At 38.0% G+C, this 15,855-nt stretch overlaps 1 protein-coding gene across 3 annotated transcripts in view; it reads right to left on the bottom strand.

The window, feature by feature from the left end:
• Positions 1-9,992: 9,992 nt before the first annotated feature.
• Positions 9,993-15,855, bottom strand: part of GABRB2 (gamma-aminobutyric acid type A receptor beta2 subunit) — a 186,357-nt gene continuing 180,494 nt past the window's right edge. For 2 of the 3 annotated variants that reach the window (XM_023762323.1, XM_023762321.1), the window contains one exon: positions 10,209-10,556. In XM_023762323.1, the coding sequence (XP_023618091.1) occupies positions 10,209-10,556 (348 nt within the window). Of the gene's footprint in view, positions 10,557-15,855 lie in introns of all 3 variants that reach the window. The other variant, XM_023762322.1, reaches the window with a different exon arrangement.

Raw genomic sequence — 15,855 nt, 5'->3', positions numbered from 1 at the left:
CCAAAGGTAATTGGAAATAATAAACATTTTCTTACATCCTTCAGGAAAAATTATGTGGGAGTACGGGTTCCATTGTAAGCTGCCTGTCATTTCATTGAGTTCAACTTTGTTAGCCTAGAACTGCATCTATTTTCAAACTTGCCATTTCTAGGCAGTGCATGAAAGAAAGGTGACTGATAAGCATAGATCTCACTAACCACCAAATACATACAAAATGAAATGGCTGTATTTCATGGCTAATAAATTGGAAAATGTTTTAACATGAGACAAAATTATAACAACGTTGGAGAGAATTGGGAAACCAGATACTCTCATTTACGGATGATGAGCACAAAGTGATGGTGTGCATTCAAGCCTCAAAAAGGTCCATATAATTTGACTTAGCAATTCTCTTAATAGTAAAGTATTACAAGTGAGAGTAAGCATTCACTTGTCCAACCTCCCAAAGGCTAAGGTGCCACCAGTTAGGGAGTTGGTCAGAGCAATTCCATGATCTGACTTACCTTTTAAGATGATCAGTCTGGCTGCTGTGTTGACAACAGTCTGTAGGGCAGCACCAAGAAGACCAGGTTCTCAGAATAGTCTAGGTAAAGCCTGTGGTGGCTCAGACAAGGATGGTTCAGGGAAGAGGGTGAGGAGTCAAGATACATTTTGAAGTTATAGCCACCACGCTTTTCTGCTGAATTAGATGCCAGGTCAGAGGAAAAGAAGAATAAAAAATAACTACAGGGTTTTTCTTGCCAGAGTAACTGAAGTTGCCACCCACTTTGGGGGAAAGACCAATTATGAACATTTTGAGTTTGGGATGTCCATTTGCTATCCAAAATATAATGTCAAGAAAATGACTGGAGTTTAGGAAAGGAGTGTGGAATGAAGATATAAATTAGAGGCACTCCAGTGTGAAGAGGTTGTCAAGCAGATGAGAAGTCAGCAAAGGACCCTGAGAAGTGGGAGCAAAACCCAGAGAGTGCTAAGAACGTTGGTTCCATGAGCAAAAGTACCCATTGTTAAATAGCTTAGGCTGTCACTGACACTACACTTACTCATACTCAGGATTATTCTTGGTTCTGCAGAACACGTAGACTTTATTCAGTTATGTAACCAACAGTTACTAAGCAGATGCTGTGCTAAGCAGGGTGCTGACTGCTGGGATTAATCATCAGTTTTTGGAGTCAGGAGAACTCTCCCAAATGAAGTGATGTCTAAGTTTTTACCTGGAAAATATGAATAGGAATTAATAAAGCAGTGAGTTTCGGGGATGAAGAAAAGTACCTTAGGAAGAAAAGTAAGAGCAAAAGCTAGAGGCAAGGGAGCGAACAGTGTCCCCATGGAATTGAAAGTAATTCAACCTGGTGGGAGCCTGGGATTCAAGGGCAGGATGAAGAAAACAAGGTCTAGAAATTAAAAATGAACAACAAACAGATCACAAAGGACCTTGAGTATCATGATCAACTTAGGCTTTCCTTAGGCTAAAGTAGAAGCTTCGAAGGTTTCATAAAGGGACATGACATGATTAGATATCTGGGCATGGGCTTGTGGTGCTGGTTACTTTTATATGTCAAGTTGTTTGGACTATGATACCCAGATATGTAATCAAATATTATTCTAGATATTTCCATAAGGCTGTTTTTGGATGAGATTAATATTTAAATCAATGGACTTTGAATAAGGCAGATTGCCCTCCATAATGTGGATGGGCGTCATCCAATCAGGTGAAGGCCTGACTAGAACAAAAGGCTGATCCCCTTTGAGGAAGAAGAAATTTGGCCAACAGATAACCTTTGGACTTGAACCACAATATGAGATCTTTTCTGGTCTCCAGCCTGCTGGTCAACCCAGAAGATTTTGGACATGCTAGCCTCCAAAATTGCATGAACAAAATCCTTAAATTCTCTCTATACTTACCCACACATCCTATTGGCTCTGTTTTTCTGGAGAATGCAGACTAATACAGCTGGGAAGAGGAGATTGGAAGCAGGAGGCCCCACAGGGTCTGCATATGCTGTGGGGGCTTGGGGAGCTCTCTGAGCATTTGTTTATTCCTGTCCCCTCCAAACCAGGGCTCCCAAAGGGGCCATCCCAAGTGCTCTGAGACTTCTCCTGGAACAAGAACCAGAGCCAGGAGCCAGCATCCTTAATATCTGCCAACGGTGAAATGGGAAAAGCTTACAAACTGGCAAGATCCCTGTAATTTAATTTTAGATGAAGGCTTTTAAAACAGGTAAAACAATTTTTATTTATTAATCATGTTGCACTTTGTATGCATCAAGAGTTTTGTTATATATGTGTATATATATATATATATATATATATATATATATATATAGAGAGAGAGAGAGAGAGAGAGAGAGAGAGAGAGAGAGAGAGAGGTCTTTTAAATGAATTCCTGGCAAGTGGAATAGAAAATAGAATGCATAAATAAAGATTTGGAAAACCACTTCTGAAAGGTTGCCAACCTCAAGTGAGTCTCTGATCCCTCCAAGTGTGTTTTTAAGCATGTAAAGAACACTAGGTGAAGAAAATCCTTCCATTTTTTTCAATCAGGCTTGGTTCAAAGAAGCCTAATCATTCTGGGGCTTGTCTGAAACTTGTCACCCCAGATTATTCTCTGATTCAAGATGCCATGAGGAGTGATGCCATGGTGGGTAGGGTGGCAGAGGGCTTGCATATTGGCTAGTGCTCTGACACCGCAATTTTAGGGACAAAAATGGGTTTACATTATTTTGCTACTGCCTGCTTTAAAAACTCAAGGATTATAGACTGATTGGGCCTACTATCATCCCTGAGTACTTTCCCCAGTAAACTGGTATTATCCTGGGAGGTGGGTTTTGTGGCTTAGAGAAATATTCAGCATGAAAAATGTCACATGTATTTCAGAATTCGAACAAATTTCAGAGGAGAGCAAGATATTGAAAGCTCCACTTTAGGAAATTGTAGTAGTTAGAATATGAGTGGGGGAATTTTCTAATTACCAATCAATCTCTTCTTGTGTTGGGGGAAATATCTAGGAATATTCTCTCCCCAAGGTAAGCAACAGACCTCTCACCATACCCCACTCACGTAGGCTCATACTCACATGCTCAGGGGTTTGAGCATATTTGTTCTGTTGGATAGATATGCTGACAACGTAGCAGGAGGGATGTCAAATGTACATGTACTTTACACTTTTAGATTATACAATTTGCAATTTACATCATAAGATTGAGAGGAACCGGGTTGGCACTCTTCCTACAGGTGAGTCTTTTCAGTGGTCAGCCCTTAGTAGCTATATCTCCTGTAAATCCTGACTTTATTGGGCTATTTTATCCTGACAGGTCAACTCGCTCAAGCTGACAGAGTCAAATGGGGCACTACTTGGACATTCTAAAATCACTAAGAGTGAAAGACACCAGGCTTGTCACTAATGGAGTCACCAGTCTCAGGAGAGTTCCCATGTGTTAGAGAGCTGCCCTGTAATCCAGGTCAGGCCTCTATCTTTCCAAACCCAGCATGAGATCTGGCAGATGGTGGGCTCTCAGCACACGTTTCTTGAGAAACAACCAAAATAATGAGCCTGGTCACTTACTTTTAATGATGAGATGGAAAGAAATTGCAAGGATTTGAGGGTCACTCCAGCCTGGGTAGAAATCCAAGTTCTTTCATGCTCATGGACAAGATTCTTATTATTTCTGATCTTGAGTATCTTCAAGTTTTAGGAAGATGGTAAGGATTTGATGAGTATTAAATTTGCAAGGTACTTAGCATAATATCTTCAGCAGATATCTGTTGAATGTTAAGTGAATGAGCACCTTATGTTTACCATGTTTTCGTAATTGAAGCCAAGTCCTTGATTATCCTCAATATAAAATATCTAATCTACCAGAACATTTAATAATCATGAGCATAATAAGATTCTGTGATGTATGTACTGAATATTCTAGTAATGACGATACTTAACAAGAGGAACAACAATACTACTTACTGTTTACACACCACTTATCACGTGTCTTGTACTGTGCTAAGAACTTCTTACAGGTTATTTCATTTCATCTTCACAATAGCCCTTTGAAGGATGTACAATTACAATTATATTTTTGCTTTACAGATAAGAAAACTGAGATTAAGTAGCTGCACAATCATCTATAATAATAAAAGCATAAAATGCTAATTAGACTGGACGACCTTCTGGACAAAGCTGGGGCTGTGAGGAAAGCCCAGGTCCTGGGTGCCTGCCAGTGGCCGGAGGGAAGCCCGGGTCCTGGGTGCCAGAGGGAAGCTGGTGCCCGCAGCTGGGGCCAAGGAAGGCCTACTCTTGCACAAATTTCATGCATCGGGCCTCTAGGATACCTAATATATGATAAATCAGAGCTCAAATTCAAGTCTGCCCAACAGCTGGTCCCAAGTTCCAAAGCTCCTCCTTGCTCTTCACAAAAGTCTTCCTTCCTTAACCTAACTCATACTAATAGAGAAAAAAATTTCTGAACCCAATGAAACCACACACACACATCCTTTCAAGTTTTATTTATATTTTTTAGTTCAAGAATTACACACTAGCCAACATTATTATATATTTACATGCTGAAACTGACTGTAATAAGTTTAAATTCAAGAAAATAATTCTTATGTGCTACTCATTTATAATCCTCATTTGTTACTATCTCATGTATCCCAGAGATGTTAGTAGTCCTGTTTTTAGAAAGACATGAAAAATAGATGTGATGATATCCATTTGTGGTTTGCATTTCCTAGCCATTGGAAAATCTGCATTATGTGCATATTAAGAAAGGCTACAAGGTAAATAGTAAGGCGGATAGACACTACATTGTGAAGGAACTAGAATATCACTTTTTATAAAAGGACAATTCAGAACTGCGCAGGGACAATATTCATAACAAAACTATTTAAACACCCATGCAAATAAAAATAAAAAAAATGTTATGGAATTTAAATTATTTGCAACTTTGAATTATGTTAAAAAGGAGTGTGGTTGAACACAAATTACTGAACCTTAAAGGGAAAAACAGTGCAAGGACACACACATGGGCATCAGCTTAGTGGACATGAGACAGGAGAGAGACATTTGTTTTTGAAAGTTAAAAAACACAAAGTTTTGTTTTCCATCATTTTGGATCATAGTTGTCACAAAAGAACTTCTCAAAGCAAATTAATATCTGATGTCACAATTTTGCGCAAATTTATATCTGATGTCACAATTTTGCAAACATCTATAGAAATGTTTTACTTCCCTATCCAAATAACAACAGATATTTAAGAGTACTGTATTTTTTTCTTAAATGATTTCTTTAGGGTAGTATCTTAATTAGCATTATGTTGGCTCTTTACTATTTTTGACAATGTTCCTAGTGTACTTGGAAAATTGTGTTCATACCTTTGGTGTAAAGCAGTGTCTTTTTTTAAATTTTCCCTCATTTTTCATTTTTTCTTTCCTTTTTTGTTTTTTAATAACTCTGGAGTCTTTGGTTGAAAGAAAGAATACTATCTAAGGACAAAATGCTATTATTAAAAAAAAAGGTCTTCTAGGATGTATTGTGTGTAACAAATTTCTGGAGCAGGTATGCATCATAAGCAATTTTATTTCCTGTAGTGCTGTCAATAGAAACTTTTACTCTTTGAAAATTGACATGTAAGTTACAACCTTTGGTTTCTTGAATTCTGACACATAAAAACCCTTTCAAGTAAATGATGATGATTTCTGCTTTTCCCAATTGCCATTTCTAAGGCTCTCTCTTGGTTTGTTACATTCACTACATGAATACTGTGTGTTTCCCACAGAGGGAGTAAGAGTGGGAGTGAGTGGGCAAGGGAAAGAATATTGTGTTTGAATGTGTGTGTAGATGCATGTGTGTGTGAGCAAGTGTGTGTATGTAGATGTGTGACTGAGAGTGTGTATGTGTAGATATGTATGAGTCTATGAGGGAGTGTGTGCAGGTGTGTGTGAGTGAGCACGTGTGTATAGATGTGTGTGTGTTATCAAACTGAAATCTCTCTATCTGGGATCCCAAACCATTTATGCAAAAAGGATGTTTCAATTACTCTGTTGGGGCACTGCAGTAACTGTACTTAGTAAAAAAGAAATAAAAATTGAGAAAAAATGAAATAATTATTTGTATCTATTGACTATTGATTTACAGCATATTTAATTATTTACAGTCTATTATAACACATCAACATAAGCCATAAACAGAATTCGCACACTGCCGTACCATAAAATACAAATTAGAAGTTAAAAATATTTAAGAAATCCGTTTTAATATTTACACACACTCAGTGAAAGTTATGGTTGCTCACATTACGTAGACTCTGTACACTTAGCAAAATGGCATGATTGCTACAGTTGAGATATTTGCCCTAACCAACATGGTGAGGTTTAGTTATTTTTTTTCCTCCTCCTGGAAGGATTTTTAAAAATCATTTTCTGTTTCCTTAAGACATTTTTGTTTTTAAATGACCAATGGATAATGTTATTTGTTTCCTTGAAAAAGAGCAAGTAGACAAGCAATGCGAGAGCTAGTGAGTTTCCAATGTTCTGAGGTACAGCACTATTGTAGTGTCGGATTGTGCAATGGTTCCTAAGAACAGTAGGCATTATTTGCTGATAGAGAAATGCTCAGTACCCTGTATCACTTGTTTCAATATGTGGATTTGTGTTGCCAAGTTAAAAGCACTCATACACTGGTTGAATGAAGGAAATAAAAGGTATTAGCTTATTCCTTTTGTTTTCCAATGTATGAATGCATATATATGCATGTATGTTGATATGGATCTCTATATATACATATATACATGTACACTGTTGTATGACCTGTTGTTTGTTGATTGCTTGGTTGTTTTTGTTGTTGAGTATGAAGTTAATCATAAGACTGGAACACAGTTATCTATAGAAAATGAAAATTGGGTGAGTTGCCAATTTAATGCAGGTCTGGCTTAAAATAAGCAGGATTCATTTCTCCTTTATGCTTTCTACTGAACTTTCTCTATGTGTTGTGCTTTTTTAAGCTGACAGATATCTTTTTTGTTACTAAAGCTACAATGTAAAGTCTTTTGGTTCATAAACTATTATTATTATTTATTATTATTATTTTTAACCGAGCACTGCTTTTGAAGAAATGAGAAGAGGAAATGTCTAGACGGCACTGCTTATCTTATGTCTTTCCCGTTAGTAAAACTGTAGTGGAAAGAACTGTAACATTCCCTATGCAAACAAATGATGTTGTTGCATGAGTTTTCAGTTCTGAAAATGCATTTCATACCTACTAGCAGTCATGTACAATATGTATATATATACAGATTGAGATCAAAGATTTCATTTCAACTGTGAATTTTAGAGTCAGAATTCACCTATGAATGTCACAAAGATGAAAAAACACCTTAATCGCTGGCTATCTGGCTGTTTTATAATTAAAAAAAACCTGTACATAAATGTATAAGCTGATAGTAATAGCATATCAGAATTGCCAAAACACACTTTTGTGGTCCCTAATTTTAACCACTGGATATCAAGGTGACTGGTCTTTGTGGACTTGTAATATCTAACACCCTTCCCCGACCCCCTCCTCTCAAACCAATTTAACCACAGTAAACATATAAAGAATAAATTCTATATCTACCGTTTGTTACCTCTGGGCAAGATGAGTCAGTTGTTTCTAACTACGTGGTTATTGAATGCCAACATATGGATTCTGTTCTAGGGCATCTGTTCCAGTTTCCATCTTTTCTCCTTTTCCAGTTTCTGCTTATCACTGGGGGTAGAAATGAATCCCTGGTTATATGCTTTTGACGCCCATGCTGCGAGGTTGCTTCTCTCCACTCCGATCTAGATTACTCTATTGACTTCTTCGGATATCAAATATTTGTTACGTGACAATACCAAGGATTTTTATGGCTTTTACAATAATTACAAATAAGAGCCCACTTCTTGACTTGGGCTCAGGGTTGTCTCTAGAAAAACCATTCCAGAATGGCATTTTGGAGTTGTGCACCTGAGTTATTAATATGCTCCTTCTTGGTATATGCTATTCATACTAACCCCTGGTGACAAGGGGCAGGCACTTTTATTAGTGTGGTGCCCCCAGATTGCTGCCTACGTGGAAGTGTGTCCCTGGAGAAGCTTAAAGAATCTCTACTCTGAGCCCATGGGCGGAAGCTTGGATGGATTCTGCCCACAGCTCATACTCAGAGGTGTTCAAGTGTATAATCAAGAAATAAGGGCCACAGTCCCTGATACAGGTGGGGAGAAAAATACCATCTAATCTTGAGCCACATTCAGAAGGCTAAGTACTAAACTTTCTTTCCTTCTTCTTGTCAGATACTTAGAATAGAAGGACAATAGGACCTACCCTATTCCAAGCAGCTAAATCATCAGGGGGAAAAAGCATAACATGTATCCACAGTCAGATAATGATCTTGGCTATTATGCAAAATTAGGAAATGTTACTCTGAAAAGAAGTGGTTTTTGTTTTTTAAATAGACATAGCAAAGTCATACTCCAAAGAGAAGTTCAATCAAATCAAACTTTACGGAAAATTAAGCAGTTTACTATTTTCTCAATGAAAAAAGCAAAATATAACCCTCACATGAATAGAAATAAAAATATATTAGCTTACTCTTCTTACTGTCCAACATATGAATGCGTTTGTCTAATTGGTATAGAACGAAGTACAATGACAATTTAAAAATGGAATAAAACAATACATCGTGCCTACCTGATTATCAGTTAGACATTTTTCTGCAGTATCAACTGAGGTCCATATCCTGCATCAATTAATGTGGCTTTGTTATCCTATTATCCACTCTTATCATATTTTCCTTGATTGGGGAGATTGCAACATACACAACGAAAGCAACCTTAAAAAAATAAAACCTAATAAACCCACAAACTAGCTCTACTTGTGCACATAATCTTTGAAGTATTGTTTGCTATGAAAAATAGCAAGGTGAATTTCATTGCACATAAGGAAATAGAGTTCACTCAATCTCTCCAAAGCCTTACTTCTTCTGTCTCCTAAGAATATAATCAGAATTTCAGAAGCAAGAAAGCTGGAAAGGAACATTAATTCTTTAAAGAAGCGAACAAATCCCTCTTTGGAAATACCCTATTAAAGTCAGAAATGAACTTATAGGGAAAATGTTGCAGAGACAGCTGATGTAGTGTGAGAATAGCAACCTGTTTGCTCTTTATATTCACATTTTTGAAAACTCTCAATCTAACCTGTATCTAAGATGATGCTAATTTGGCTAACTTTTCTCTTTTGTGGGTGTCTTTTAATTAAATAAACTATATAAGCCTCTATAGGCATGCTTTCAAAAGCTTGTGAAGTTGGAACAAAAAAATCTCTCATTCTACCTTTGCCACTGACCATAATATGTATAAACCAGAAGCTGTGTGGATTGATAAGGGTCATGATACTTGCTTGCTTCAATTTTGTTCCAACAGTCATTTCTGGATTTCCCACTCTGCTCTGGGGTTTTAACTCTTCTTTTAATCACCTAGGAAATAGAGTTTTAGAAAAGTTTCTTTGGTCATCATGCATGATAACGTTTAGAATTCTCCTGGGCTCTACATGCCAAAATGGAAGACGTCATAGTTGATTTCCAGTGCTCAAGCAATCTGAAACTGGCCAACTTGGCTTCCTGAATCTCTGTCTTGACTCCCCACATCTTGTTTGAACTACATGAGAACTTTCTAGAATCCAGTGGGAATTTTCATCCCAGGGCACCATTATCGCCTTAATAAGATGGGCAGAGACCATCTTCTGTAAGCATGTTCACATGGCATTGAGGATAATGTTTCCTAAGCATGGTGTCATCTCAGCAGCATGCCACCCTTAGGAAGGAAGATGGGAATATCTGGATATGACTTCTCAGAGAAATGACTGATAGTGCTATCGAGCCTTCTAAGAATATCTTCTAAATAATTCCCCTCCGTGTCAGGTGCACACTAAGCAGATGAAGTGGAACACTCAGACTCAGTCTTGCCAGCATGTGTACAAATCACTTGCATTTTAACTGCAAAATCATAAGGCCCTCAGTGTACTCATTACTTAGCAGAAGCAACCCCAATGGTATGAAATGGACCACAGGATAGGCCAGCAACTAAGGTATTTTAGCATCACTTTTGTCCTGGATTGATGTGTTTCCAAGTCCTACGTTAGGCTGTACAACTGGTTTGAGGAGGCATCTAGTCCTTGCTTCCCGAGGGAGGCTATGTTTTAGTTCACATAGTAAAGCCAATAGACGATGTTGAAGAAGGAAAAAACCACTGGGAAGAATATGCGGGACCACCGGTCTATGGCATTCACATCAGTCAAGTCGGGGATGGTGATTTTCAGTTGGGAGGCGCGTCTCCGCAGGCGGCTTTTCTTCTGTGCCACGTGTCGTTCCAGGGCATTTCGGCCAAAAGTATGCCTGGGCAGCCCGGCTTTCCGATACTGGATGTTGGCCGCATCGTAAGCCAGCATTGTGCTCCTGGGGTCTCCAAGTCCCATCACAGCCTCAGATGTGGCCATTTCATTTTTTATCTCTAGAGTGCTCAGTAAGATGTTCTCGTGGGGGTCCATCTGCAAGAGAGAAGAATCAAATGAGACGATCAAGACAATAAGCCTTTTAGATGCTTATTATAGAAGGGCATTATGATATATGGTTTAGGTAGTACAGTTGGCCCTTGAGCAACATGGGTTCTAAATGTATGGGCCCTCTTACATATGGATTTTTTTAAATCAATACCAATACTGTTTTCACTCTGAGGTTGAGAGTCTGTAGATGTGGAGGGTCAATTGCATGCATTGATGTATATGTCATTTTATAGGGAACTTGAGCATCTCCCCATTTAGGTATCTTCAGGAGGTCCTGGAACAAATCCCCCATAGTTACTAAGAGACAAGTTAAGTTTTGGGGGAATCCTAAGTTAGACATGGATTTTCAACTGTGCAAGGGTTGGTCCCCTAACCCCGCTGTTGTTCAAGGGTCAACTTTGTATTATCATAGTGGTTAAGAGAACTGGCTTTGTGGTTACATTATCTAAAGTTGAATTGTGGTCCTGCCATCATAAGCTATGTGAATTTCAGCTTCTTCATCTATCAAATGATATGGTAATCTAACCCTAGAAGATTGGTATAACGGTGTCATGATATAATAGACTATTGCTAGCACAATTTTCACTATTTCTACTTAGGAGATACAGAGACATAGAAGGCATGATACCTTTTAAATAGTTTATAGTCTTGAAACTAATACATAAAATATTAAGCTGTACTAGATATAAAATAATATTAGGGGATAAATTACTACATTTCAGTGCTCATGCTAGTAGCCTAATTACAGATGAATTCATGATAAAACTAAAACTAAAAACAGTAGGTAATATTTATTAAGCATTTACCAGAAACATTTTTGTATAACTTCATTTAATTGATGCTTAACACCCACACTTACAAGATGTCCACCTTAAATTTGTAGCGTCGATATGAATAAGGTAAAAAAAGAATTTTGAACAATGTAAATGCAGGCAACCTGTGACTTGTCAAAATGCAATAGAACTCAGAATAAGAAACTTGAAAAAAGACAGCTGGGCAGACTGTGGGTGGTGGGATGGTGAGTGGGTGAGGGGTGAGGGACTGACTTGAGAGGGAAAGGAAGGAGGCAGGATTCGAGAAGAGAGTCAGCCAAGAGTTGGGTGTACTGAGTTGAATTCTGGGCCCAGGAAGTAGAATTAAGGTGGCTGTGCTGATAGGGTGACCCCTTTCTCTCTTGGATGATTTCTTATTGGCCACGCTAAAAGTAAAGAATGAATACTGACAGCATGGTTCCCAAAGATTGAGTGATTTATAATGTTTTTTAAAGAAGGGACAATTTGTGTCTTATTTTAAGAGGCCCAATAGCTATAGATAATAAAACCTAGCCACAACACGTTATTCTTAATAGCAGGTTATATTTATTTTGGTGGAGAATCAGGATATACCAATTTCCAGTAAAATTTTTGAAATTACAAAATAAAAGAAAAATGGCCAATGATAGGAACTGATGATATATGGAAGCAAGGAATATAACCAAACACTTAATTGGAAGATATAATGCTCTGAGCTTCATTAATTATGCAGAATGCAAAAAGAATGTTGCTGAGATTATATATTATCAATTAGCTTTCAAATGTGGTTTAATGACCCTGCATTATAAATTCAAATCTGAACTCTTTTGAGAAATAGAGGCTATAAAACATGTGGGAACATAATAATTGAGCAATTAATCTCTGCCCACTGATCAGATATTCTCTATGTTTGGTTTATGGTAGTATTTTGCTGAGTGGAAATGTTAAACAAATATATTTGTAAGAATAATTTTAAAAGTTTATAAGATTTGGAAATTAAGCCCAATAAATGTTGAAACACTCGGTCAAGAAAAGGCCAGGTAATAGTTTGATGGCCCTTCAGAGGGAAGGAATATTTAAAATTGCCTACTGTGTATCAGTCCTTTGCAGAAAGTCTCACTGAATGCTCTAAACCATCCTTTGGAAAGAAATTTTTTTCTAGGTTATAAGTGAAGTCATTCACCAAATTGCCCAAAGTCCTAAATGGAAGAGCTGGAACCCAAACCTTGATCATCAGGGTCCAAAGCTTGCGGGGGAGATGACTGGGACTTTCCAAGTTCAAGGATGTGAGGCTGATGGGAACGGGAACCCTCCACCCCTTGTTATCTCAGATCGCTCTTTTTCTGTTATGCCCTGTGTTGTTAACTGTTATTTTAACTACCTAAGAAATAGCCACTTGGTAAAATCTCCCTTGGCTACTATGCATGATGATATTTGGGAAACTCTCCCTCTCTAAACACCAGGATATTTGCTTTTCTGCTGGGCAACTATTAATTATGAATATATACCAGACATGATGGGAACAATGTAAATTGATAATAATAATCATAATAAAATAATAGGAGCAGTGGAGTATTATTAAGGGAAGTTTAGTAATGTTCTAAGTTTAGAACAAATGATTCCTGAATAATTTGTATAATTTTGGTGAGTTTCTGTTTCATTCTCTATGAAATTCAAAATTTGTCAGATGAGATAATTCTGAAGGTATATTTATTTTTTCATTCACAATCCCAGTACTGGATTAGGTTCACAGTCTTCAAGGGAGGTATAAGACCACAAGATTTTTGCCTGGTGAATTTTCCTTATCCATCATTCCTCTGTTACCCCATACATTTTTTAAGTGACTGGTAATTGTACATTGAATGGAACTAAAAGGCACACTTTTTCTTAATTAATTCTAAAAGAAATTTGATGCAGCAGGCTGAATGCTTAGATATATGTGATTTTGACCACTATTTAATGATGTTTAAAAATCTGGATTTAAATGTCCTTTGGGTAGGCCTGTATTTTTCAGTCTAGTTCACTACAGGGCCAACTTTTTTTCCTGCTTTCCATTACATCTCCACAGCCTGATTGGGTCATGTGAATTCACGTAAGCGAGTTCTATTTTGAATACTTCTTTGTCCCCACTGTAGTGGTCAGTGTTAGGGATACACAGCAACAGTCCCTGTCCACGTTTGCCATCACAAGGGAACGAGGGTTCTGTGAGGTCATAGCAACAGGATATAAGCTGGTGAAGGGAGTCAGCAAAAACTTCCCTAAATCCACCTAGATTTTCTGCATGAAGGACACCAGGGCTCAGGGTGAGCCAGGATTAGAGCCGGCTCTCACTCTGAAGTCAGTGTTCTTTCCACTCTGCCTGTGGAGGTTAGGAAAGGCAGGGATCCAAAGAAGGACCAGAAAGAGCAGGCGCATCCACTTACTGGACAGCTCATGCTATTGAATATCCTCGCACTGCTGATCCTGTATTAATCATGACCTTTAGAAAAACTGTATCTTCTGGGGTCCTTCAGAGAGGAAAAACCTTACTCCTACCTTTCTGCTTCTGAGATCTACCTCTAAAAACTTTGCTTTCACTAGAACAATAACCTAAAACCTCACCAAGCTCATGTGATTCACCCACTAAGCCAAGTGATTTTTTGCAGGTGTCTGAAGCAGAGTATCTTTCTCTTGTAATGACTAATAAAGTAGGGTCACTCAGGTCACTGGTCTATAATGAATGAATTCATTAATTCAATCCCTTAATAGGGAATCATTTTACTAAGGAAACCTTGAGACATGTACTAATGTGCTCTACCCATGTGAATTTAAAAATCAAAAACCAAAACAACAACATGAGGCTGTTCATATCTGAGAGCCACCGGTGTCTACTTCATAGGGGCCTCACCCTAGAGTGAAAATATTTACTAGAAAGAGTTGAAGGTTCGAACCTGCAAACATAAATTTAAATTACTGCTTTGCCACTTAATTAGCTTCTAGCTATCCATGAATTTCTGGGGTTTGATGGAAAGGATTGTTTATGAAATGCTAATAGTACTAACTCCATCCTCATAATATGTTGTGATATTTCAAGCCCTTTATGATAGCATAATAGAAACAAACAAAAAAGAGTGAAAATTATCTCAGCTCTTTTTTATTCTACTGGCTTTTCTTAAAAATGACCACCTTCTTGCAGCTACCTGGGTATTGCAACAGAGTTCACCTATATTTGCATTCCAGTTCTAAACTCCACATTTGCTGTCTTTTTCTCCATTTATTTTGGGGGAGGGATTCGAAAAGTCAAAGTTGGTGGCCTTCTCTTGCTCTCCTAGAATCCCCATGTTATATTGTGGTTGAGTGAACGTTTGTTCACCTCTCAGAATACTGAGTGCACACTAGGTAGTTGCCGAGTGCTTTCCTTTGGAAAGAATGCTCTGGATATTCCCAGGTGGCTAACAGTTCACTGCCTTAACATTTCAAGTTACTCAGGTCACAATGTCATTTTATGGGAGAGAAGAGAAGATTTCCCACCCACACACTAGTGATAGTAAGTGGGAATTGCAGAGTTAAGATTTCTTGGATTTTTGCAATTTCTCACTCTTCTACTAAGAAATTATCTGGGGCTTACAAATCCTGCTGTTGTAATTATTTGCCATTTATATTTGTTACTAGAGGCCCAGTGCACAAAATTCATGCACAGGTTGAGTCCCTAGTGGCTGCCGGCTGCTGGCCAGGGCCTCCCTTCCCCTGGTTTGCCAGTGGGCCCCACCCCCTGGTTGAACTCCCAGTTGAACTCCCCATTGAGGGGATAATTTGCATATTAGGCTTTTATTATATTTGTTACAGTAACACTGCCATTAGCATTAGTTATTTTATCTTTATTACATATAGTGTGTACAAGCTTAAAAGTTTAGTGGTCCCTCAGTGTCCAACGGGAATTGGTTCTAGAAGCCCTTCCCCCTCAGATACCAAAATTCATGGATATTCAAGTCCTTTATACAACATGATATAGTATTTGCATATCATCTATGCACATCCTCCCTTGTACTTTAAATCATCTCAATTACTTATAATACCTAATACAATGTAAATGCTATGTAAGTAGTTGTTGTACTGCATTTTGTTTAGGGAATAATGACAAGGGAAAAAAAGTCTTTCCATGTGCAATACAGATGCAACCACCATAGACCTAACCACATAGTATACGTCAGCATTTTAGGAAGAGCCACCTTGTGAAATAAGAGGTTCTATTTTAAAAAGGCTCCCACAATACCTAAAGTCTTTACCTCTAGGCTGTGGGAACTCACAGGGTAAACCAGTAAGCATTCACCTTCTTTTGAGCAGAGGCTATATTGGGCTCTGAAGCCAAGTTAAAAGCAGACAGGGTTAAAGCAAGGTCACTAAGCACTGTGATCGTGGGCAAGAAATTTTAACGTTCCTGAGCCTTAGTTTTTTCAACTGTCAAATTGGTACAACAGTAACTTTTATTATTGTAGAACAAGCATATCAAACTC

This window comes from Myotis lucifugus, unplaced genomic scaffold, assembly GCF_000147115.1.
Source record: "Myotis lucifugus unplaced genomic scaffold, Myoluc2.0 scaffold_243, whole genome shotgun sequence".
NCBI classification, from domain to species: domain Eukaryota; kingdom Metazoa; phylum Chordata; class Mammalia; order Chiroptera; family Vespertilionidae; genus Myotis; species Myotis lucifugus.
This window is presented reverse-complemented; position numbering and strand designations above follow the sequence as displayed.